This window comes from Gymnoscopelus braueri, assembly GCF_963280865.1.
Source record: "Gymnoscopelus braueri genome assembly, chromosome: 18".
NCBI lineage: Eukaryota > Metazoa > Chordata > Actinopteri > Myctophiformes > Myctophidae > Gymnoscopelus > Gymnoscopelus braueri.
The window spans coordinates 18504779-18522447 of record NC_137618.1 but is presented as its reverse complement, the minus strand read 5'-3'; the positions used below and the strand labels follow the sequence as shown (position 1 = coordinate 18522447).

At 39.3% G+C, this 17669-nt stretch overlaps 1 protein-coding gene across 1 annotated transcript; it reads left to right on the top strand.

Annotated features, from left to right (window-relative positions):
* Window positions 1-750: 750 nt before the first annotated feature.
* Window positions 751-5553, top strand: LOC308106288 (heat shock 70 kDa protein 12A-like; the record flags this gene model as incomplete). The annotated part of the gene is made up of 4 exons (XM_080457338.1): window positions 751-930; window positions 1029-1200; window positions 4310-4463; window positions 5526-5553. The coding sequence occupies 4 exons, from the start codon at window positions 751-753 to the stop codon at window positions 5551-5553; spliced, it is 534 nt and encodes a 177-aa protein (XP_080313464.1).
* Window positions 5554-17669: the final 12116 nt, after the last annotated feature.

The following is a 17669-nucleotide window of genomic DNA, read 5'->3' as shown; positions in this document are numbered from 1 at the left end:
TTAAAAACACACCTCAATAATGTAAATGATATGTATGTATTTTGTACTAAACAGTGGTTGTTTCAAGTATGTAGGGTTGAAGTGGTTCAACCAGTTTTGCAAACCTCCCATTACTGGTCAAATAATTAAAAAAATGTTTCTTGGCCTTCTTGGCACTCAAGATGTTAGTGAACAGACTTGTAAACTAGGTGGAATTCTCTGCATAGCCCTTAACTGGTTTATAATAGTAGTGACCTACCACGTATAGGTGCTCATGTTATAAAAGCCACCTGTTTTAATTTCAGTGTTGACTTGGACTAGCTTTCTTCTGGTTTCCGATATGGGGGATACGTTTATAATAGCAATAGACTTCGGCACAGCTTACAGTGGATACGCCTTTAGTATCAAAGGTAGAGAAGCTAACATAGTTGTTCCACAATGGGGAATAGAACATGGAATAAGCACCCCGAAGACACCTACATGTATTCTATTTGATGAAAATGAGGAATTCCTCAAATTTGGTTATGATGCTAAAATGGAATACACCAAAAAGGGAAATGAAAAAGCCAAGAAAACACTTCTCTTTGAAAACTTAAAGATGGAACTTTTATACGGAAGAGTAAGTCTATGATATTAATTTGTAATTAGGATAGATTTTTTTCCTAAAAATTATATTATAAATCTTTATAAAATTATTAACATCATACATTTAACATTTTCAACAGAAACTCAATGAGGATCTAATGATTACAGCCGTAAATGGCAAAAAAAATGACAGCCCTGAAAGTCTTCACAGAAAGTCTACGCTACCTGAAGGACCATGCACTGATCACCATTGCTGACAACACAAGAGGACGAACCTTCACTGCGTCTGACTTCACCTGGGTTCTGACTGTTCCTGCTATTTGGGATGCTACTGCAAAACAGTTCATGAGAAAAGCAGCAACGGAGGTAATTCCATGTTGTTATAACATGCATGATGACGTTATCTACCCATGGAAATGTGTGAATTTAAATAATGTTCTTTCTTTCTTTCTTTCTTTTTTTAGGCTGGCATTGTGATAGAAAGTCAATCGGACAAGTTGGTCATCGCATTGGAACCAGAGGCAGCCTCAATCTGGTGTAAGCAGCTTCCCTCTGATGGTTTTATTGATGAGAACTCAGGACATGGTACCCTACAACAACATCCTGGAACACAATACATTGTCGCTGATTGTGGAGGTATGTTGTGCTGTGACTTTTATGTTGTTGCTGTTTTTGGATGGCGCAAAGCCATCCTAATGAACAGATATCAGGCATCTGACCAAAAGGGGGAGTTAACCTCCGAAGCTATTTAAAGAGAGGCGGGGCGTCGGTGAAAAAGGGGCGGGGTTGGGTAAGTCTGGTTGGTCTGTTGGAAAAAGGGGGCGGGTTTGCTAAAAAAAGGTCTGAAACGGTCATCATTAAATGTCCGTCCACCGATTGGTTGCTTCAACTTGGATTCATGCAGGGAGACGCCCCCCTTTGCTCCGAAAATTTTTGAACAGCCGCCATTGCTGTCACAGGGACTGTGGAGAAGTAGACAGACTATGGAGGCATCAGAATGTTTTGTTAAATTATAGAATGCACCAAAACTTGTCGACTTGAATCTATTTAAGCCACAATAAAGTCCCGATTTTATTTTTTATTTGTTTTGGACATATTTAGCATAGTTTCAGGTGATTTTCTGTGATCCTGTGTTCATTTAAGAGCATTGAAATGTCACCTTAAAATAAATTTTCATCAATTACAATGTCTACCGTCCGTCTTACGGACGGTAGACGGGCGGAAGTCCCATACACACCCATGTTATCGCGACCGTTCTTCCGGTTTTAAACTTAACATGGGTGTGTATGGGACTTCCGTATCCCATCATGTGTGGCTGTACCCTCTGCAAGCTCTCTCTCTCTCTCTCTCGCTCGCTCTTTCTTTCTCTCTCTCTTAACAGCGTGTGTGTGTTTCTGGGACTAGTAGTAGGAATACCACGATAACGCAATGGTGATTATGAACCACGTACCCAAACCCGTTAAAGGCTGCTTTTCCCAAGCTGAAATCTGCACTTAAACTGCAAGGCTGCAACCAGGAAAGTTACATGACTCACTCGCCCAGGTGGTGTCAATAATAGGCTACTAATCACCGTAATCGTAACAAAATTCAGAATCACAGCGCTGCCTGTTTTGGATTCCGCACGTTAAAGTATATTAATTCATTTGTTCGTCTATTTATTAACTGCGTCTGCTACTGCAGTCCCTGCGGTACATGAAAAGTCCTGTTACAGTCAAGGATCACCTTCAACCTGGTGTTTGCACTTTCTCCATTTACGGTCCGTACATCTCTATAAACGTTCAGATTTCAAATATAAAGTGCTTACCCCATGGCCACGGATGTTACAATTATGCACGGGACTCTCAAAAGTAACCGTATATTCTGTATTGTTCAATGAAAAGCATTTTAATCCGATCAGTGGCCATTTTTTCATAATGTATTGGAGTGCAATACACCTACCAACCGATAGGGTCACTCAGTTGAAAGCATATGGAGAAAATGGCCACCGATCAGATTAAAATGCTTTTTATTGAACAATACGGATGATACAGGTACTTTTGAGAGCCCGTATATACATGTAACCTCCGTCGCCATGGGATAAGCACTTTATATTTGAAATATGAACGTTTATGTAGATGTACGGGCCATAAATGGAGAAAGTGCAAACACCAGGTTGAAGTTCATCCATGACGGTCGTGACAGTCGACCGTCGTGTATCCATGGCTATTACTCCCTCTAACATTTCCCATGTTTTTAGTTTATTGAAATAATGTCATGCATATTTGTCCAGTGCATAGCCTACTGCAGGCCTTGTTGACTAAATTTAGAAGAGATTTTTAAGCTCTTGCTCCTGAAATGATCGATTATTTTTAAGGGGAAACGCCATCATTTAACATGCAAGTCAATGGGTGAGAAGCAGAGATTGCCAGGCGCAAATGGTAGTGTAGGTAATTAATGTATTTGTGCAAGATGACCCTGCTACTGTATATAAAATGTGTATATTACTCGTTCATCATGGTTCATGTTCAAATAGCTCAATCCAAAATATAATGCTGTAGGCCTAAGTGTTCGGCTGTATTTGCGCACCTGCTTAATTGTAATTAATGCTTAAACATAATTATGACCGGTATTTTTTATTAGATGTCTGATAAATTTGATTCATTCATTCGAGAGTTATACTTCTCCATTACAACGGTGTCTAACCGAGAGTCCATGCAGATCACAGTTGACAAATATTATATATTATCGGAGCTATTATTAATGTTATCGGTTTTATCGGGATGACGTCATAATTCCTGATATCGAACCGATAATTATCGGGCCGATACTTATCGTGCACTAATAATTTTATCGCGAATTATTTTTATATTTTTCTCTGTTGTTGGTGACAACTCTAGTGCGTCCCATGGACGCCACGACGGTGTCATGAATGCGTCCTTTCACAATATTGTGTGTCAGCGACGCACGATGCAGGCCTATGAGCATCTCTGCTCAGTGCGGCTGCAGAGTTCATGTGCAACATCTTGCATGCGTGGCTGTGGCTTTACAGTTTTCCTTCGCCGTGTCTGTAGGTCACCCCCAGGGACCCCCAAGGGTCTCCAGGGACCCCTAAGGAGGGGGGGGAACCGCAGACCTCCTTTTTTCTTTTTCTTTTTTTTTCTTTTTTTTTTTTCATCCCATGATTTTGTGCCCCCAAACGCTATTTTCTTTTTGTGGGGGGGGGGGGGGGGGGGCCTGCGCCATCCACCATGACATCTATGTCATTCTCTCTTGTTTGCAAGTCTTTTTTGAATTCCCCTTTTTTCACAATTTAATAATTAACACACAATGACACTTTAGTAGAGGTTTGAGTTGTGTACTTACTCGTCATGATGTAACTAGTCCAACTGACAGATCTCGCTAGTCGCGCTGTTGATTTGCAATTGATAACACAAAAAATTGCCTCCTCATTCACTTATGGTAAAAAACACTATTGAAATCCAAAATCCAAATAGCTTAAAGTTTCATAAAAAGGAACAAAAGTAACATAAACATTAACATAAAATAAATCATGCTATATAGACAGCATCAGCATTTTTTTCATTTGTTAAATTGCAAAAAAATTGACTTTGAGAGCTGTTTCACCATACAGTGTAAGTCAATGCACAAACCTCTTTAGAAATTATTTGCTTTTCAAACATATTACAAACTGCAACTTAACTATATTATTTCTCTGTTTCTCCATTCTTGCTTTCATATTTTAAAGCCTAGCACCGTTGTCTTACAGGTGGTGCCATTGACATCACGGTGCATGAAGTGTTGGATGGAGGAGTCCTGAAAGAGCTGCATAAGGCCTCTGGTAACGGTCTGGGAGGGGAGCATGTTGACAAGAAGTTCAAATGTTTACTCAAGGAAATATTCCCTGATGATCTCTGGAATGAGTATGAAACAACATATCCCAGTGAGCTTCAAAAGCTGATGTATAACTTCTCTGTTCTTAAATGTGTGGATGATGATGTAAACATCTCCTGCCCATTTAATTTAGCAGCATTAGCTCAGAAAAGGCAACCAATGGAGAATTACTTTAAGACAGAGCCAGGTGTAACCTGGGACGAGGGGTCGATCAAAATCTCAAGGGCGAGGCTGAGAAAGTCTGAACAGCATCACTAAAAGTCTCAAAATAATCTTGAAAAGGGAATTCGCCATTGAGTACCTTGTGTTAGTGGGGGGTTAGCCTCAAGTAAGATTCTGCGCACACACATTACCAAGCAGTTTGGTGCTCAGTGCAAAGTACTGTACCCTTTGATGGCTCAGCAGGCGATTTTGAAGGGAGCGGTCATGTTTGCGCATGCTTTTTTTTTTTTTTCTCCTAATTTGTGTCACAAAAAAAAAAGCCATTTCAGTATGGAAATCGTGCATATTATGTGTCTTGTGACGATCGGGTCCAATATTTAGTTCAGTGACCATGGAGCTAAAGAATGGTTCAGAAGCTGTGTTCACGTTCACTCTTCCATTGGAATCAATAGACTCCAACTTGCTTCCTGTCTCCTAAAAAGGTGTCCACCTACGTCACGCAGAAACGGGAAATAAACCGGAGAATGCGACTCTTGCTATTTCCCTCTTGGCCCTTACCTCCCGAACACAAGGTTGCATAGGTATGACAGTGGATCTGCTGCAAGTTTATCGCAAGTTTATATAACACTGCTCGGCAGCAGTGATATAGCAGTGCTTAACACTTCAAATGGCCATAGTTTGGTGACCATTGCTATCAGCGCAACATAGGACTAGGTTTGAAAATCTAGTACTATATAAGGTCAGCTGACAAGGGTCTATATTGGTCATTCCTCGTACTAGGTTGGGCGCCCATAGCTGAATGGTTAAGAGTGCCCGCCTGGGAAGCCGCTTGTCTCAGGTTCAAAGTGTCCCACGGTAAGACACATGCCTACACCCTAACTACTAACTACATCCTAACTGCTCCCCCCTCCGCACTCCTCTGTGGACAGCATTCAGCTGGGCGAACCTGAAAACTGAACCGGACGAACCGGACGAAAAGAAAGATAAAAAACAAGAAGGTTCATTACTAAAGGTGACAGAACCTTTCAGTTTGTAGCTCCCAGACTCTGGAATGTCCTTCCACAGGTCTTGAGAGCTTCAGGCACTGCACATTTTTAACAACAACATTCTTACAAGATGACAAAAAAAAACAACCTTAAGCTGAAAACTGAAGTTCCGGACAATTTTTTTTCAAAAAACAAGAAGGTTAATGACTAAAGGTGACAGAACCTTTCACTCTGTTGCCTTTCCCACACTCCAGTTAAGTGTTTAACAGTTGTCTGTGTTCTTTATGTTAAATAAATGTATGTATTTGGGCGAAACTCATGCCTCAACTCTCATTTATCTAATCTGTGTTTTTGGGGACCCCAACAAACATTACAAAATTATTTTCCTTGATATAACCTCTTCAAGGTGGTATTGTCAGACATAATTCTGAGAGTAAATTCCTTGCCACACTAAGTTACACACTAGGTTACATAGCCTATGTAAAGCAGTTCTCTGTGAGAAGCGCTATATACAAATAATATGTACATACTTATTACACCACATGTTCAAAAGACTTGTTGTCTCCGCCAGGCCGAAGGCATGGCGAGAGAGTATGTTTTACCGTCTGTCAGCAGCTAATCTCTGGCACCGTTGGCTTGATCGCAGCGAAACTGTGCACACACACTCCCTGTATGCCAATTCAGAACCTCTGCCCCAAAATTTTCGCTATAACAGGCCGATTCGTGTTTTTTACCAATAACTGCACCGATCTGTGTAAAACTGTTTGTTGCACACTCTCTAGAGGCCAAGGAAAAACCTTTGCCCTGCATTTTTCACATTTGCCTTTTATAGCGCCACAAGGAGGCCGTCTAAAGTAAAATACATTCTTGGATATTAAGCCTTCAGATTGTATCCAAATTTCACGCGAATCGGTACACATGATCTCTATAGTCATGTGATCAAGACGGATCTCTTTGATTTCTCATATTCCATCCTGATTGGCTAAGATTGACATCTAAACTTTACAGGAGTGGCCCGTTTTGAACAAAATGCCGCAAATCATGAACCCAGCATCCGATTGCGGTGAAACGTTGCACACACACATTCGCACTTCGTTGAGGAACAAATGCCACCCTTTTCACATTGCCCTATTATAGCGCCACCAAGAGGCAGATTTTTGCAACACTTTTCTTTTTTATATTACTCCAACACATTTTGTCCAAACATCATGCAAATCGGTACATATTATCTCTGTAGTCAAGTGATCAAGATGGTTCCCTCCGATTTTTCCTATTCCATCCTGATTGGCCAATTCCGAACATTGCTGGCCCACAACAACCTACCTGACCTGGCGGAGACCTGTGCTCCGAGGAGCACTTTTTCTAGTTGAACATGTTTCACCAGGTAGGTCATGTCATTTGTTAAAAATGTCAACAGAGCCTGCAGTTCTCAAGACCTTTGGAAAGGCATTCCAGCCTTTAGTTATTAACCTTTTTCGTTTTTGACCTCTTTTCGTGAAATGGGGCTTAAGTGTCCCTGAGCAACACTTAACCCATAACTGACCATACAACATTGTATGACGAAGTATACGACGGTGTCGCGCCGATCTATCTACAAACTGATTGATTGATTGATTGATTGAATACTTTATTTAGAAATTTGCAGAAAAAAAGCACATGAAAGTACAGTTTAAATACAAGCTAAATAGGATTGAAAAGCCCATGAAAGCCTAATGGCTTGTTTCAAATGAGGTCCCCATGTACTCAATTCATAGTGAAAGTTAACTCACAATGCATGCATTTGTGACAGCCTTTTTAGCTTGTAGATCTGCATTTCAACATTGTAGCCTACCACAGCAATTCATGATCATACACTTCTTTACATAACCTTAGTGAGTATATGTTATCTTTTCTCTAACTTAGGCTACTTATCTGAATGTTGGCATTGGTCTACACAAGATCTCATGAAAAGACCTAATTTGTATCATACGCAAGCCAATTCCCAGAGGTCTCGCCATTGTGGTTGAAACTTTCTCTCCCTGATCGTATCATAGGCTACTGCCTTTCACTTTCCCTCAAGTCTTGCGCCGACTTTCTTTGATACCTGTTTTTTATCCGGCGTTTGGCCAGATACTGGTGGTTTTCAAATGAGTCACTGGTGCAAGCAAATTAGCTATGTGAGTGAACGTCAGGCAACATTAATATGAAAACAACTGAAAATCATAAATATGGTAATGTAACACCTGACAAACATTACAACCACAATGCTATGTGGATTATGTCCATGCCCCACCATTACCAACAAAGAAATACAGATAAAGCAACATTGTGCCATAAACTGTTAGTCCGTCATAGTCAATTCATCATAGTCAGTTGTATATCAACTTTGTCAAAGGCAACCTCTTTTCATACATTTCGTACTTTATTGTTGCATGAAAGTATCTTGATACATCAGAATATATAATCAAACTAGTGGTGACATACCTTTTTGATAGACCTATTCAGGGTCACCACCACATATCAAAGAATTATATTTTGTACTTTTGTATTTTTTTGTACCCGGCCAACCAGGTATTACAATTGCTATTGTGCAATCGTGTGAACTATAATGTTAAAATATAAATACAACCCTTAAGAATGAAATCAAGACATTTTGAGGCAGAAACAAGCTTTCAATCAACAGGTAGAAGCTGCAGTTACTTTTTGGCAGGTGGAAAAATTCATTGTTAAGGGTTATATTGGCTCTTTCAATGAGTGGACTTTACACTGAGTGGACTATAATCAATGAGCTATAACCCCGAATGACAAATACAAATACTTCATGGGTTATATTAGCCCTTCAAAATCTTTTTTTGCCTTTTACACCGCAATTTTGTTGTTATGCCGATTGATTCCTCCCCACACACATTGTTGTGTTGTCACTGCTGTTGTATCCTACTGACTCACCTGCTAGTGAGGAGCCCCCACCAGCAGAACGTATAGAGCCTTCGTCCTACAAGTGGTTCAACCAGTTAATGCAAACCCCCCATTTCTGGTCAAATCATTTAAAAAATGTTTCTTGGCCTTCTTGGCACTCAAGATGTTGGTGAACAGACTAGGTGGAATTCTCTGTACATCCCTTAACTGGTTGAACCACTTCAACCCCTAAATACTTCATCCACCGGTGTCCCCCAGGGGCCAATACTAGGCCCCCTCCTTTTCCCCTCTCCAACAAATCTCAACATGTTACATTGTGACAATGTCCTTTATTCTCAGAAAATTAATGTGTAATTTCGGATACTTGACCACTTATAAACCCCCAATACTCTCTTCAACAAAAAATGCCAATCTACAAGCTCCCAACGCATTTCAGTGTGACGCGTTGTTAGCTTGTAGACCGACTATTTTCGTCAAATAGGGACTGTAACAGAGGACTCTGTCACGACTTCGATGTGGTATTAAAGGACTGTATTATTCTTTAGGCACTACTGGCTCCTGTGACTGTCGCAAGTAGTATGGCTGTTTGGGGCTGAGACGAGCGGCTCAGCTAACTATGAGATTCTAGGAAGCTCCTCTGGGTATAGCTCTTCCAGGTATAGCTCTATCTCAAGTCTCCAAATATTCTTCGGGTTGTTATCTTACAGCTGGTCTGCTAGCCGCTCCTGCGTTCCGCTGTACTTATAGGTGGGACATGGTGTCGTATGATCTTAGGGCGACGTCACACTGGCGTCGCGTCCTTAATCGGGACGATTATCCCATCGTCATCGTCGCCTTGGCAACAGGGATGATAGGGATGCAAGGGTTCAAGTGGTTGATGTAAAAAAATATATATATATATCACACAAAGGTTTGGCGGCCCCCCGTAACTCTGAAGAGGGGGGTAACTCAGAGGACCCCCTAGGGGTCCCAGACCCCCAAGACCCCTGCTCTACTGTATACTAGGGGTTCCCAAACGTTTTAGCTTGTTTAACTACTCTGCCCCGGTCAAATCCGCGACCTCGCGGGCTGAGTGTTCCGCCTCGCTGGTGCCGACTGTTCTCACCAAGCGGGCCGAGTGTTCCGGAACATACGGCCCACTGGTACCGAGCGTTCCCTGGATAAAATGGGGCCGAGTAGATTTTGGTTACCCATTAAAGGTGCTATACAAATAATGTTTATTATTATTATTTGTAATTATTTATGAGGCCATTTAAGAACAGGTTTAAGTTCTGTGTTAGTGTCATATCATTCATGATACCGATGGTTAAAGATTTGCTCAGTTAAATAATTCTATCAATCCACACCAGTGGGAGTTGAGTTGAGTAATTAAAGTTATATTCATTCTTATAAAATGCATGTACTGTATATCAATGAGAAAATCTAGACTTCCATTGTATGTGTTAGAATTCTGTTTATGTGAACATACAGTACTGCCAATAAACTGATTGTTGTAACTCTGTGAAGTAGCCTACTGTAGAGAGATACCCGACTGTTACTGAAGAAAATACTCTATTTAGTAATGATTGCGAACGCGGAAGGAGGCGCCTCCGACCAAGTGGAGCTTACTATGTAACCCTGCTTGGGTTGTGTGTGTGTGTGTGTGTGTGCGTGTGGCTGTGTTCATGCCCCCATGTGACTCACATGCGTGCACTGCCTGTAAGCAGCCACCCGAGTGCGCCAGAGTGCAGGAATTTAGACAATGCACAGCCTGCCCCACAAACACACAAAAACACACACACACACACACACACACACACACACACACACACACACACTTCTCTCCCCATCACGGTGAAATAACACGGATTACAAGTCCGTAAATACACAATATTTTCGATATGCGTTCGCTTCCAGCGTTCGCGCGTCTTACTTGTTCTTATAAGAAATAGCCTTACATAAAATAAAAAAATCACTTACACTACCTTTAATAAACATGATATAAACCCAAATTATGAAAAGAAAAAATACACACAAACACACGCACACGCACACGCACACACACACACACACACACACACACACACACACACACACACACACACACATATATTCAGTTGATTGCTAGAGACACAATGTACAGAATAATCAATTCTTACTAATAGAGCTGAATGCAGATAAAAAGTCAATTTAAGTACCACAATACTAGGTGACACCTACTGAATTAAAACAAAACAACTCCAACTTCTACCTGAACTTTAGTTTATTGTCTCATCACAAGTGTAAAAGAGTGTATTATTATTTTTTGCAGTTACAACTATAGTCATAAGAATAGAGATAGAAACACATGAAATGTCAAATGACAGGACAAATAAGAATTATGTTCGAGTATTCATAGTCATTTATACATTACATAAAGTGATAAAGCCTGTAACGGCCTGAGTTGCTATAAAACTGTTACATGGCTCAGCACTCATTCAACAGGGCATAGTAACATAATAAGTTGGAGTGGCTTATTGTGAAGATTGAGAGTGTGCATGTCTATCCCCTTTTCAAAGCGCTACACCCCTTTGAGATGAATAGCTGAGGTGGAGCGTAACACCTAGGTCTTAACGCACAACTTAGTTAGCCAAGTCATACTACTTATGAGTTGACGGTGCCCGGGATCAAACCCAGAACCTTGCTGTACAAAGGAGAGTAGCCCTACTCTACCGACTGAGCTATACCTGGACACATAACAACATAATATCGACACAATTAATACAACCTGTAGGTTTTAGTGATTACACAAAATTAGATACACCACAAAGATGTATCAATACAATTAATCTGTATATTTGTTAAAACTTAAAACTTTTTATAACCTTTTTTAATTTTCTTGCTTTAATATATTTTGTGCTACATGTAGCACAATCTACAGGATAAGTGACAACAACATTTTGGTGCTTGTACCTGTATAAGTCAGTGACAACCTCTTGAATCTTGAATCAATTCATCCCATTTATTTAGTAACCCTCATTTAAAACCATACATTTTACCATTGGCTCAGTCTCCATGCTTAATAGCAGGTGGGAAGATATTCCAAGAGTCAGGTCCAGGAATATGACTCTCCCAGTCAGGCTCTAGTGGAGGACTGTTTAAAGCCATCAAACAACCCAACCAGTAGCATTCAGCAGCCAGATCTCTGAATGTCATTGTAGGGATCCTCTCTTGGTATTTCAGGAGCGCACCCTTTACGAGACAATATGGACAATTGACAAACTAAGATTTTGAATGGTTCTATCTATAGATAAACAATCTAATAATTTCATTCAGTGATCCATAAAACCACAACCCACCCTAACACATGCACGTTACACTATTGTTTCCTCTCTAGTCCTGAATAGCCTCTATACCTAAGCTTCATGTACAGTATTCTATACTTTTGTGGTGCACAGAACTTTGATGTACATCAACCATACCTTAACAACATCTTCTTTGCTGCTGTGATATACAGCCATTTGTAGATTTTGGGCAGCCAGTTTTGTGTACACTGTTACCTGTATAGGAAAGGTAGAAAATTAACAAAAAGTAAAAGATAAAATGTGGTAATAAAAAATTAAAAAAACATGTCATCATACATCCGTGGGTGATGGTGACAGGCTGTGCTTGTGGAATGCAAACATTTCCTGTAATTGCTTCTTCTTTTCATCCATATCCTTTCTCGAAGCCTCAAACATTTCCTATATGATCATAAAAGCATTGTGTGTTAGAGGATGCATTAAATTAAGCTAATAATTGAATAAGGAGACTGCAGAACATAGTAAATCTCTATCAGTAACAGCACAACTTTCAGTCATCACATGTATACACTGTACGTACCCGAATCAATTTATCTGCCAGCTTTCTGTTTTCCTTCTTTGTTTTCAAATCACCCTTGATTTTTGGCCACTTGATGAAGTTTAGTTGTTCATACATGGCTGTCAGTCGTGTCTTGCTAACAGGACTGTCCATGCTCTCGCAATCTCCTGTCTTTAATTCATTGTTCAGATTGGCTGCCATTCTTCATAAGGTTAAAAAATGAAAAGATTTTCATGTTGTATAACAACCTTTTTGTTTGTAGTTGCTTTCGTACATTATTCCTCTTTTATTCAGAATAATTTTACCTACCTGTTTTTGAATGAGTCAAATTCTTTTTCACGTTCTTTCAGTGCAGTTCTGAGGGAGGAAAAGTCTTTATGTGGAAATGCTTAACTCCTTGATCAACAATTTCATGAATGATTGTATTCTTTTGTGTTTTTTTGTGTTCAAGGTGATCTGATAGCACTTTTAATTCAGAAAATAATTAGAATAGATGACAGCAATTAACTGAACTGTATTTAGCATATGATTATTTAATTGTAAGGGTGTAAAGTCATTTTCACATTTTGAATTCATAGTACACTTATTTATGTTGCTTATAGGCTACTGTAGGAACATAATTGGAAGAATATTTACCGTGCCTCCTTTAGTTTCTCCTTGTAATGTTGGTCCATCTCATCCATACTGTATTACACACATATTGGTAATCATTATAAAACACTTAAGACCAGAAAAAACATTTCTAATAATTAAAACCAGGGAAGATATTTGTCTTGATTAATTTTCTCTGCATATTAATGTTAACAAAATATCAAAAAATATACTGTATATGTAAACTGTTTATAAAAATAATTACAGATTTTGAGCTCACCTTTGTTTATATTCTTCACACATGCCACAGCTTAATTTGGTAAGTGCATAACAGAGATAAAAAATTCAGTTAATATGGTAAGTATAAAATAAATGTGCCTTTTTGTATTGTAGATCTTACAAGTGTGACAAATATGGTAACCAATATCATGGGTGACTGAACATATAGAGGAATAAACAGCAGCTACCTTCCTGGATTACGTTTGTCTTGGGTATGTTGTTCCTTCGGATAATCACTGTGTTAAAAGCATGAATCAGTTTGCATTATTGAAACATTTAAATTGTCAGTCCCACTCCCATAAATCACATGCTTCCTCACATCATACATTTGCAGATTTGAGTTAAAATCTTGCTTAGAGTACAGTACGTGAAAATGTTATGCTTATGGAATAGAAAGAGAACCAAAGTGAGAAACGTTAGCCCAGGCCAAGACCACTGAACAGGTTGTATCCATCACCCATGGCATCAGTTCATGCATCATTATTTATCCTTTACTTTTTATGCAATGTTGTGAAGTAACAGAGAAATGTACTAAAACATCAAGTAACAAAGCTCTACATTTGATAGGTTGAAAGGTGTGTTCTGAATTCAGTGAAGTTGGGATAAAGAGGATTTTATGGTATCAGACATTTTACTGTGTTAAAAGCATAATTTAGTGTTCTCCCATAGGTTACCTTTCTCATATTCTAAATGTAACTCAGTTTGTGTAATATAATTTATATCATTACATCATTGATTGAAGTATTTTACATATTGCATTTATAGTCTACTTTATTGTAAAATGTTGCATTTTGCAATATTGAATTTGACTCCTTCAGTTTGACATGATAATGTTGCACCAGTTCATTCTAACAGTATTACAAGCATCTAAACACTTCACAGGCTCTAAACAAAGAATAAGACGTACCTTTCTTCCTTAGGTTTGTCCTTGTACGGTTGCTCCACCTCATGGCAACTGTGTTAAAAGCATCATTTGGTTAACATGCTTAAAATGGCACTCCCATAATATGTTATGATAATTCCATTCTCATATTCTAACATTTCATCTAGTAAGCAAACAATCTTGCTTTCAAAAATCACATGCTTCAATCACCACTTCTTGTCGGACTGCTTTCCCTGTCTGGAGCGTTTCTGCTGTTTTGAGGGATGTCCCTGAAGATTAGAAGATTTTTTAATCAAACCTCATACTGTCTGATCACATAAGAACAAAATGCTAAGGGGATTTAAAAAAAAGTCTTACATCAGTTGATGCCCGTATTTCACTCCACTGCTTTACCAATATTTTTCAAAGGGAAGTGGGTGAATCTCTTCCTTCCGTAATACACTTTTTTTTTTGTAATGTTTTTTTTAATTTGGATTATTATTATTATTAATTTCCTGAACTTCAAAGTCTTGAACTTCAAGGTGACTTGACTTTTTTTGCATGGCATCACTTCATCCATCAAAAGAAATATTAATAAAATGTTGTTATTTTCTCAGCTTACCTGTGTGGATTCCCTTTCCATGTTTGCTGTTGTTGGTCAGGATCTGATTTGTGCCGACCCTTAAAACTGGTCTGTCACCTTTGCTAATGTAGGTTCCAAGAAATACAAAAGGGTGGAGCTTAGTGACATACTACATGGTGCTCATCCCAGCGTGATATAACTATGAGAGTGACGACACTAGCGTGACTATTGTAAGAATGGAATGTGGAAGTTCTCTTTCTATCTCAATGAGGAAGTTCCAATGTTTGGAACTATAGGAGGCAACATCCCGCTTTGCGGCAAGATCAGAGCAAGCATGACGCAACTCTCTCTCTCCATATCGCTGGCTCACCCTATTCACCTTATTCCTGACCACGCCCACCGTGGGCGGAATCTGCCAATGCTTTGTCAATGCAAATGCGTGGATTCATGGTCTTGCGGATTTTTTCCAAGAATCCACGCATTTGCATTGACAAAGCATTGGCAGATTCCGCCCCAGAGGTAAAATAAAAGTGCGGTGGGAGCCCGCCCTTACCAGGCAGTTTGGTGTGCAAATCACTTTGCCCTTTGATGGCCAAGCAGGCAATTTGGAAGGGAGCGGTCGTGTTTGGAAGAACCCCAGAGATAGTATTATCACGTAACTGACTTTATTTATGGGATTGCTGTCACTGAAAGGTTTGATGTGTCGAAGCATAAGGTTGATAAGTTGGACTTCAACAAAGAGGCTGGTGACGTGGTATTTTCAGAACACTGGTGACAATAAATGAAGATATGGGTTGGGATGAAACCAGAGACCACGTCTTCAAACCAGCAGATAGAAACAGATCCTTCATACTTTTTGAGTTTTATCGCACAGACAGAAAAAAATCTGCCATATGTAGATGAATGGGGAATAGAAGAACTTAGCTCATTTGTCGTTGAGATGCCAAATACTACAAGTGGGCTGGAAATCCAGTTTCAAGTCAAATTTGGCTTCACAGAAATAACAGCCACTGATGTGGATTCCAAGTCGACAAACTCACTCGATCAAAATTGACTTTTTGAGCAAGTGAGATATAGAGTAAGACTAGTTCTTTACATTATAACAATTTGAAGGCCCAGATTATGCAATAGTTAAAAGAGGTGAATATAATTAACCACTGTATAATGGGAAAATGGTGATTTTGGTTTACCATTACATTATTATATTATATTATATATTATATTGTATACCTCATTGCAGTCAGAACTGCAGACTCACTTCCAATTTTCCACCCTAGTCTGAAGACCCACCTTAAAATAAACTTTGAGTTGGCACTCATAAATGTTAATTTATCTTATAACCCCAGACAAGTTTTAATTTCTAAATTTTGGCCCTTTAGTTTAGCCTAGTTGGGTCTATTGTAATTGTTTTGTTGCCTATGCTGTTTTTATGCCTTGTTTTAATTGTAGCACTCTGAGATTTGTGAGAATGTAAAGTGCGCTATAAATAAAATGTATTATTATTATTATTATAAGTGGGAATACATATTACAACCTTGAAATAAGAACCTTTTCATTTTCCAGGCTATGATTGGCCTCAAGTTTGTGGGAGGGACCTGTTTACAAAAAAAAATCTAAGATACCACATGTTCAAAAGAGGTGTTGAGAGTATGTTTTACCCCCTGTCCGTCCGTCCGTCCGTCCGTCTGTCAGCAGCTAATCTCTGGCACCGTTGGCTTGATCGCAGCGAAACTGTGCACACACACTCCCTGGATGCCAATTCAGAACCTCTGCCCCAAAATTTTCGCTATAACAGGCCGATTCGTGTTTTTTACCAATAACTGTACCGATCTGTGTAAAACTTTGTTTGCACACTCTCTAGAGGCCAAGGAAAAACCTTTGCCCTGCATTTTTCACATTTGCCTTTTATAGCGCCACCAGGAGGCCGTCTAAAGTAAAATACATTCTTGGATATTAAGCCTTCAGATTTTATCCAAATTTCACGCAAATCGGTACACATGATCTCTATAGTCATGTGATCAAGACGGATCTCTTTGATTTCTCATATTCCATCCTGATTGGCTAAGATTGACATCTAAACTTTACAGGAGTGGCCCGTTTTGAACAAAATGCCGCAAATCATGAACCCAGCATCCGATTGCGGTGAAACGTTGCACACACACATTCGCACTTCGTTGAGGAACAAATGCCACCCTTTTAACATTGCCCTATTATAGCGCCACCAGGAGGCAGATTTTTGCAACACTTTTCTTTTTTATATTACTCCAACACATTTTGTCCAAACATCATGCAAATCGGTACATATTATCTCTGTAGTCAAGTGATCAAGATGGTTCCGTCCGATTTTTCCTATTCCATCCTGATTGGCCAATTCCGAACATTGCTGGCCCACAACAACCTACCTGACCTGGCGGAGACGCACTTTTTCTAGTTGAACATGTTTCACCAGGTAGGTCATGTCATTTGTTAAAAATGTCAACAGAGCCTGCAGTTCTCAAGACCTTTGGAAAGGCATTCCAGCCTTTAGTTATTAACCTTTTTCGTTTTTGACCTCTTTTCGTGAAATGGGGCTTAAGTGTTAAAGTGTCCCTGAGCAACACTTAACCCATAACTGACCATACAACATTGTATGACGAAGTATACGACGGTGTCGCGCCGATCTATCTACAAACTGATTGATTGATTTAATACTTTATTTAGAAATTTGCAGAAAAAAAGCACATGAAAGTACAGTTTAAATACAAGCTAAATAGGATTGAAAAGCCCATGAAAGCCTAATGGCTTGTTTCAAATGAGGTCCCCATGTACTCAATTCATAGTGAAAGTACTTATTTTCTATCAATTGCCTTGAATCCATGGATTTATTTTTGTTTTTGTGGCATTCCTAAGCCAATAATTTGATGACCGGCTCCACAAAGTAGATTATTTGTGTCTCCTACCGGATACACACCCGGTCATCAAATTATTGGCTTAGGAATGCCACAAAAACAAAACAAAAATCCATGAATTCAAGGCTTCATGGGGTGTGCAATTGATAGAAAATAAGTCATTTTTTGGG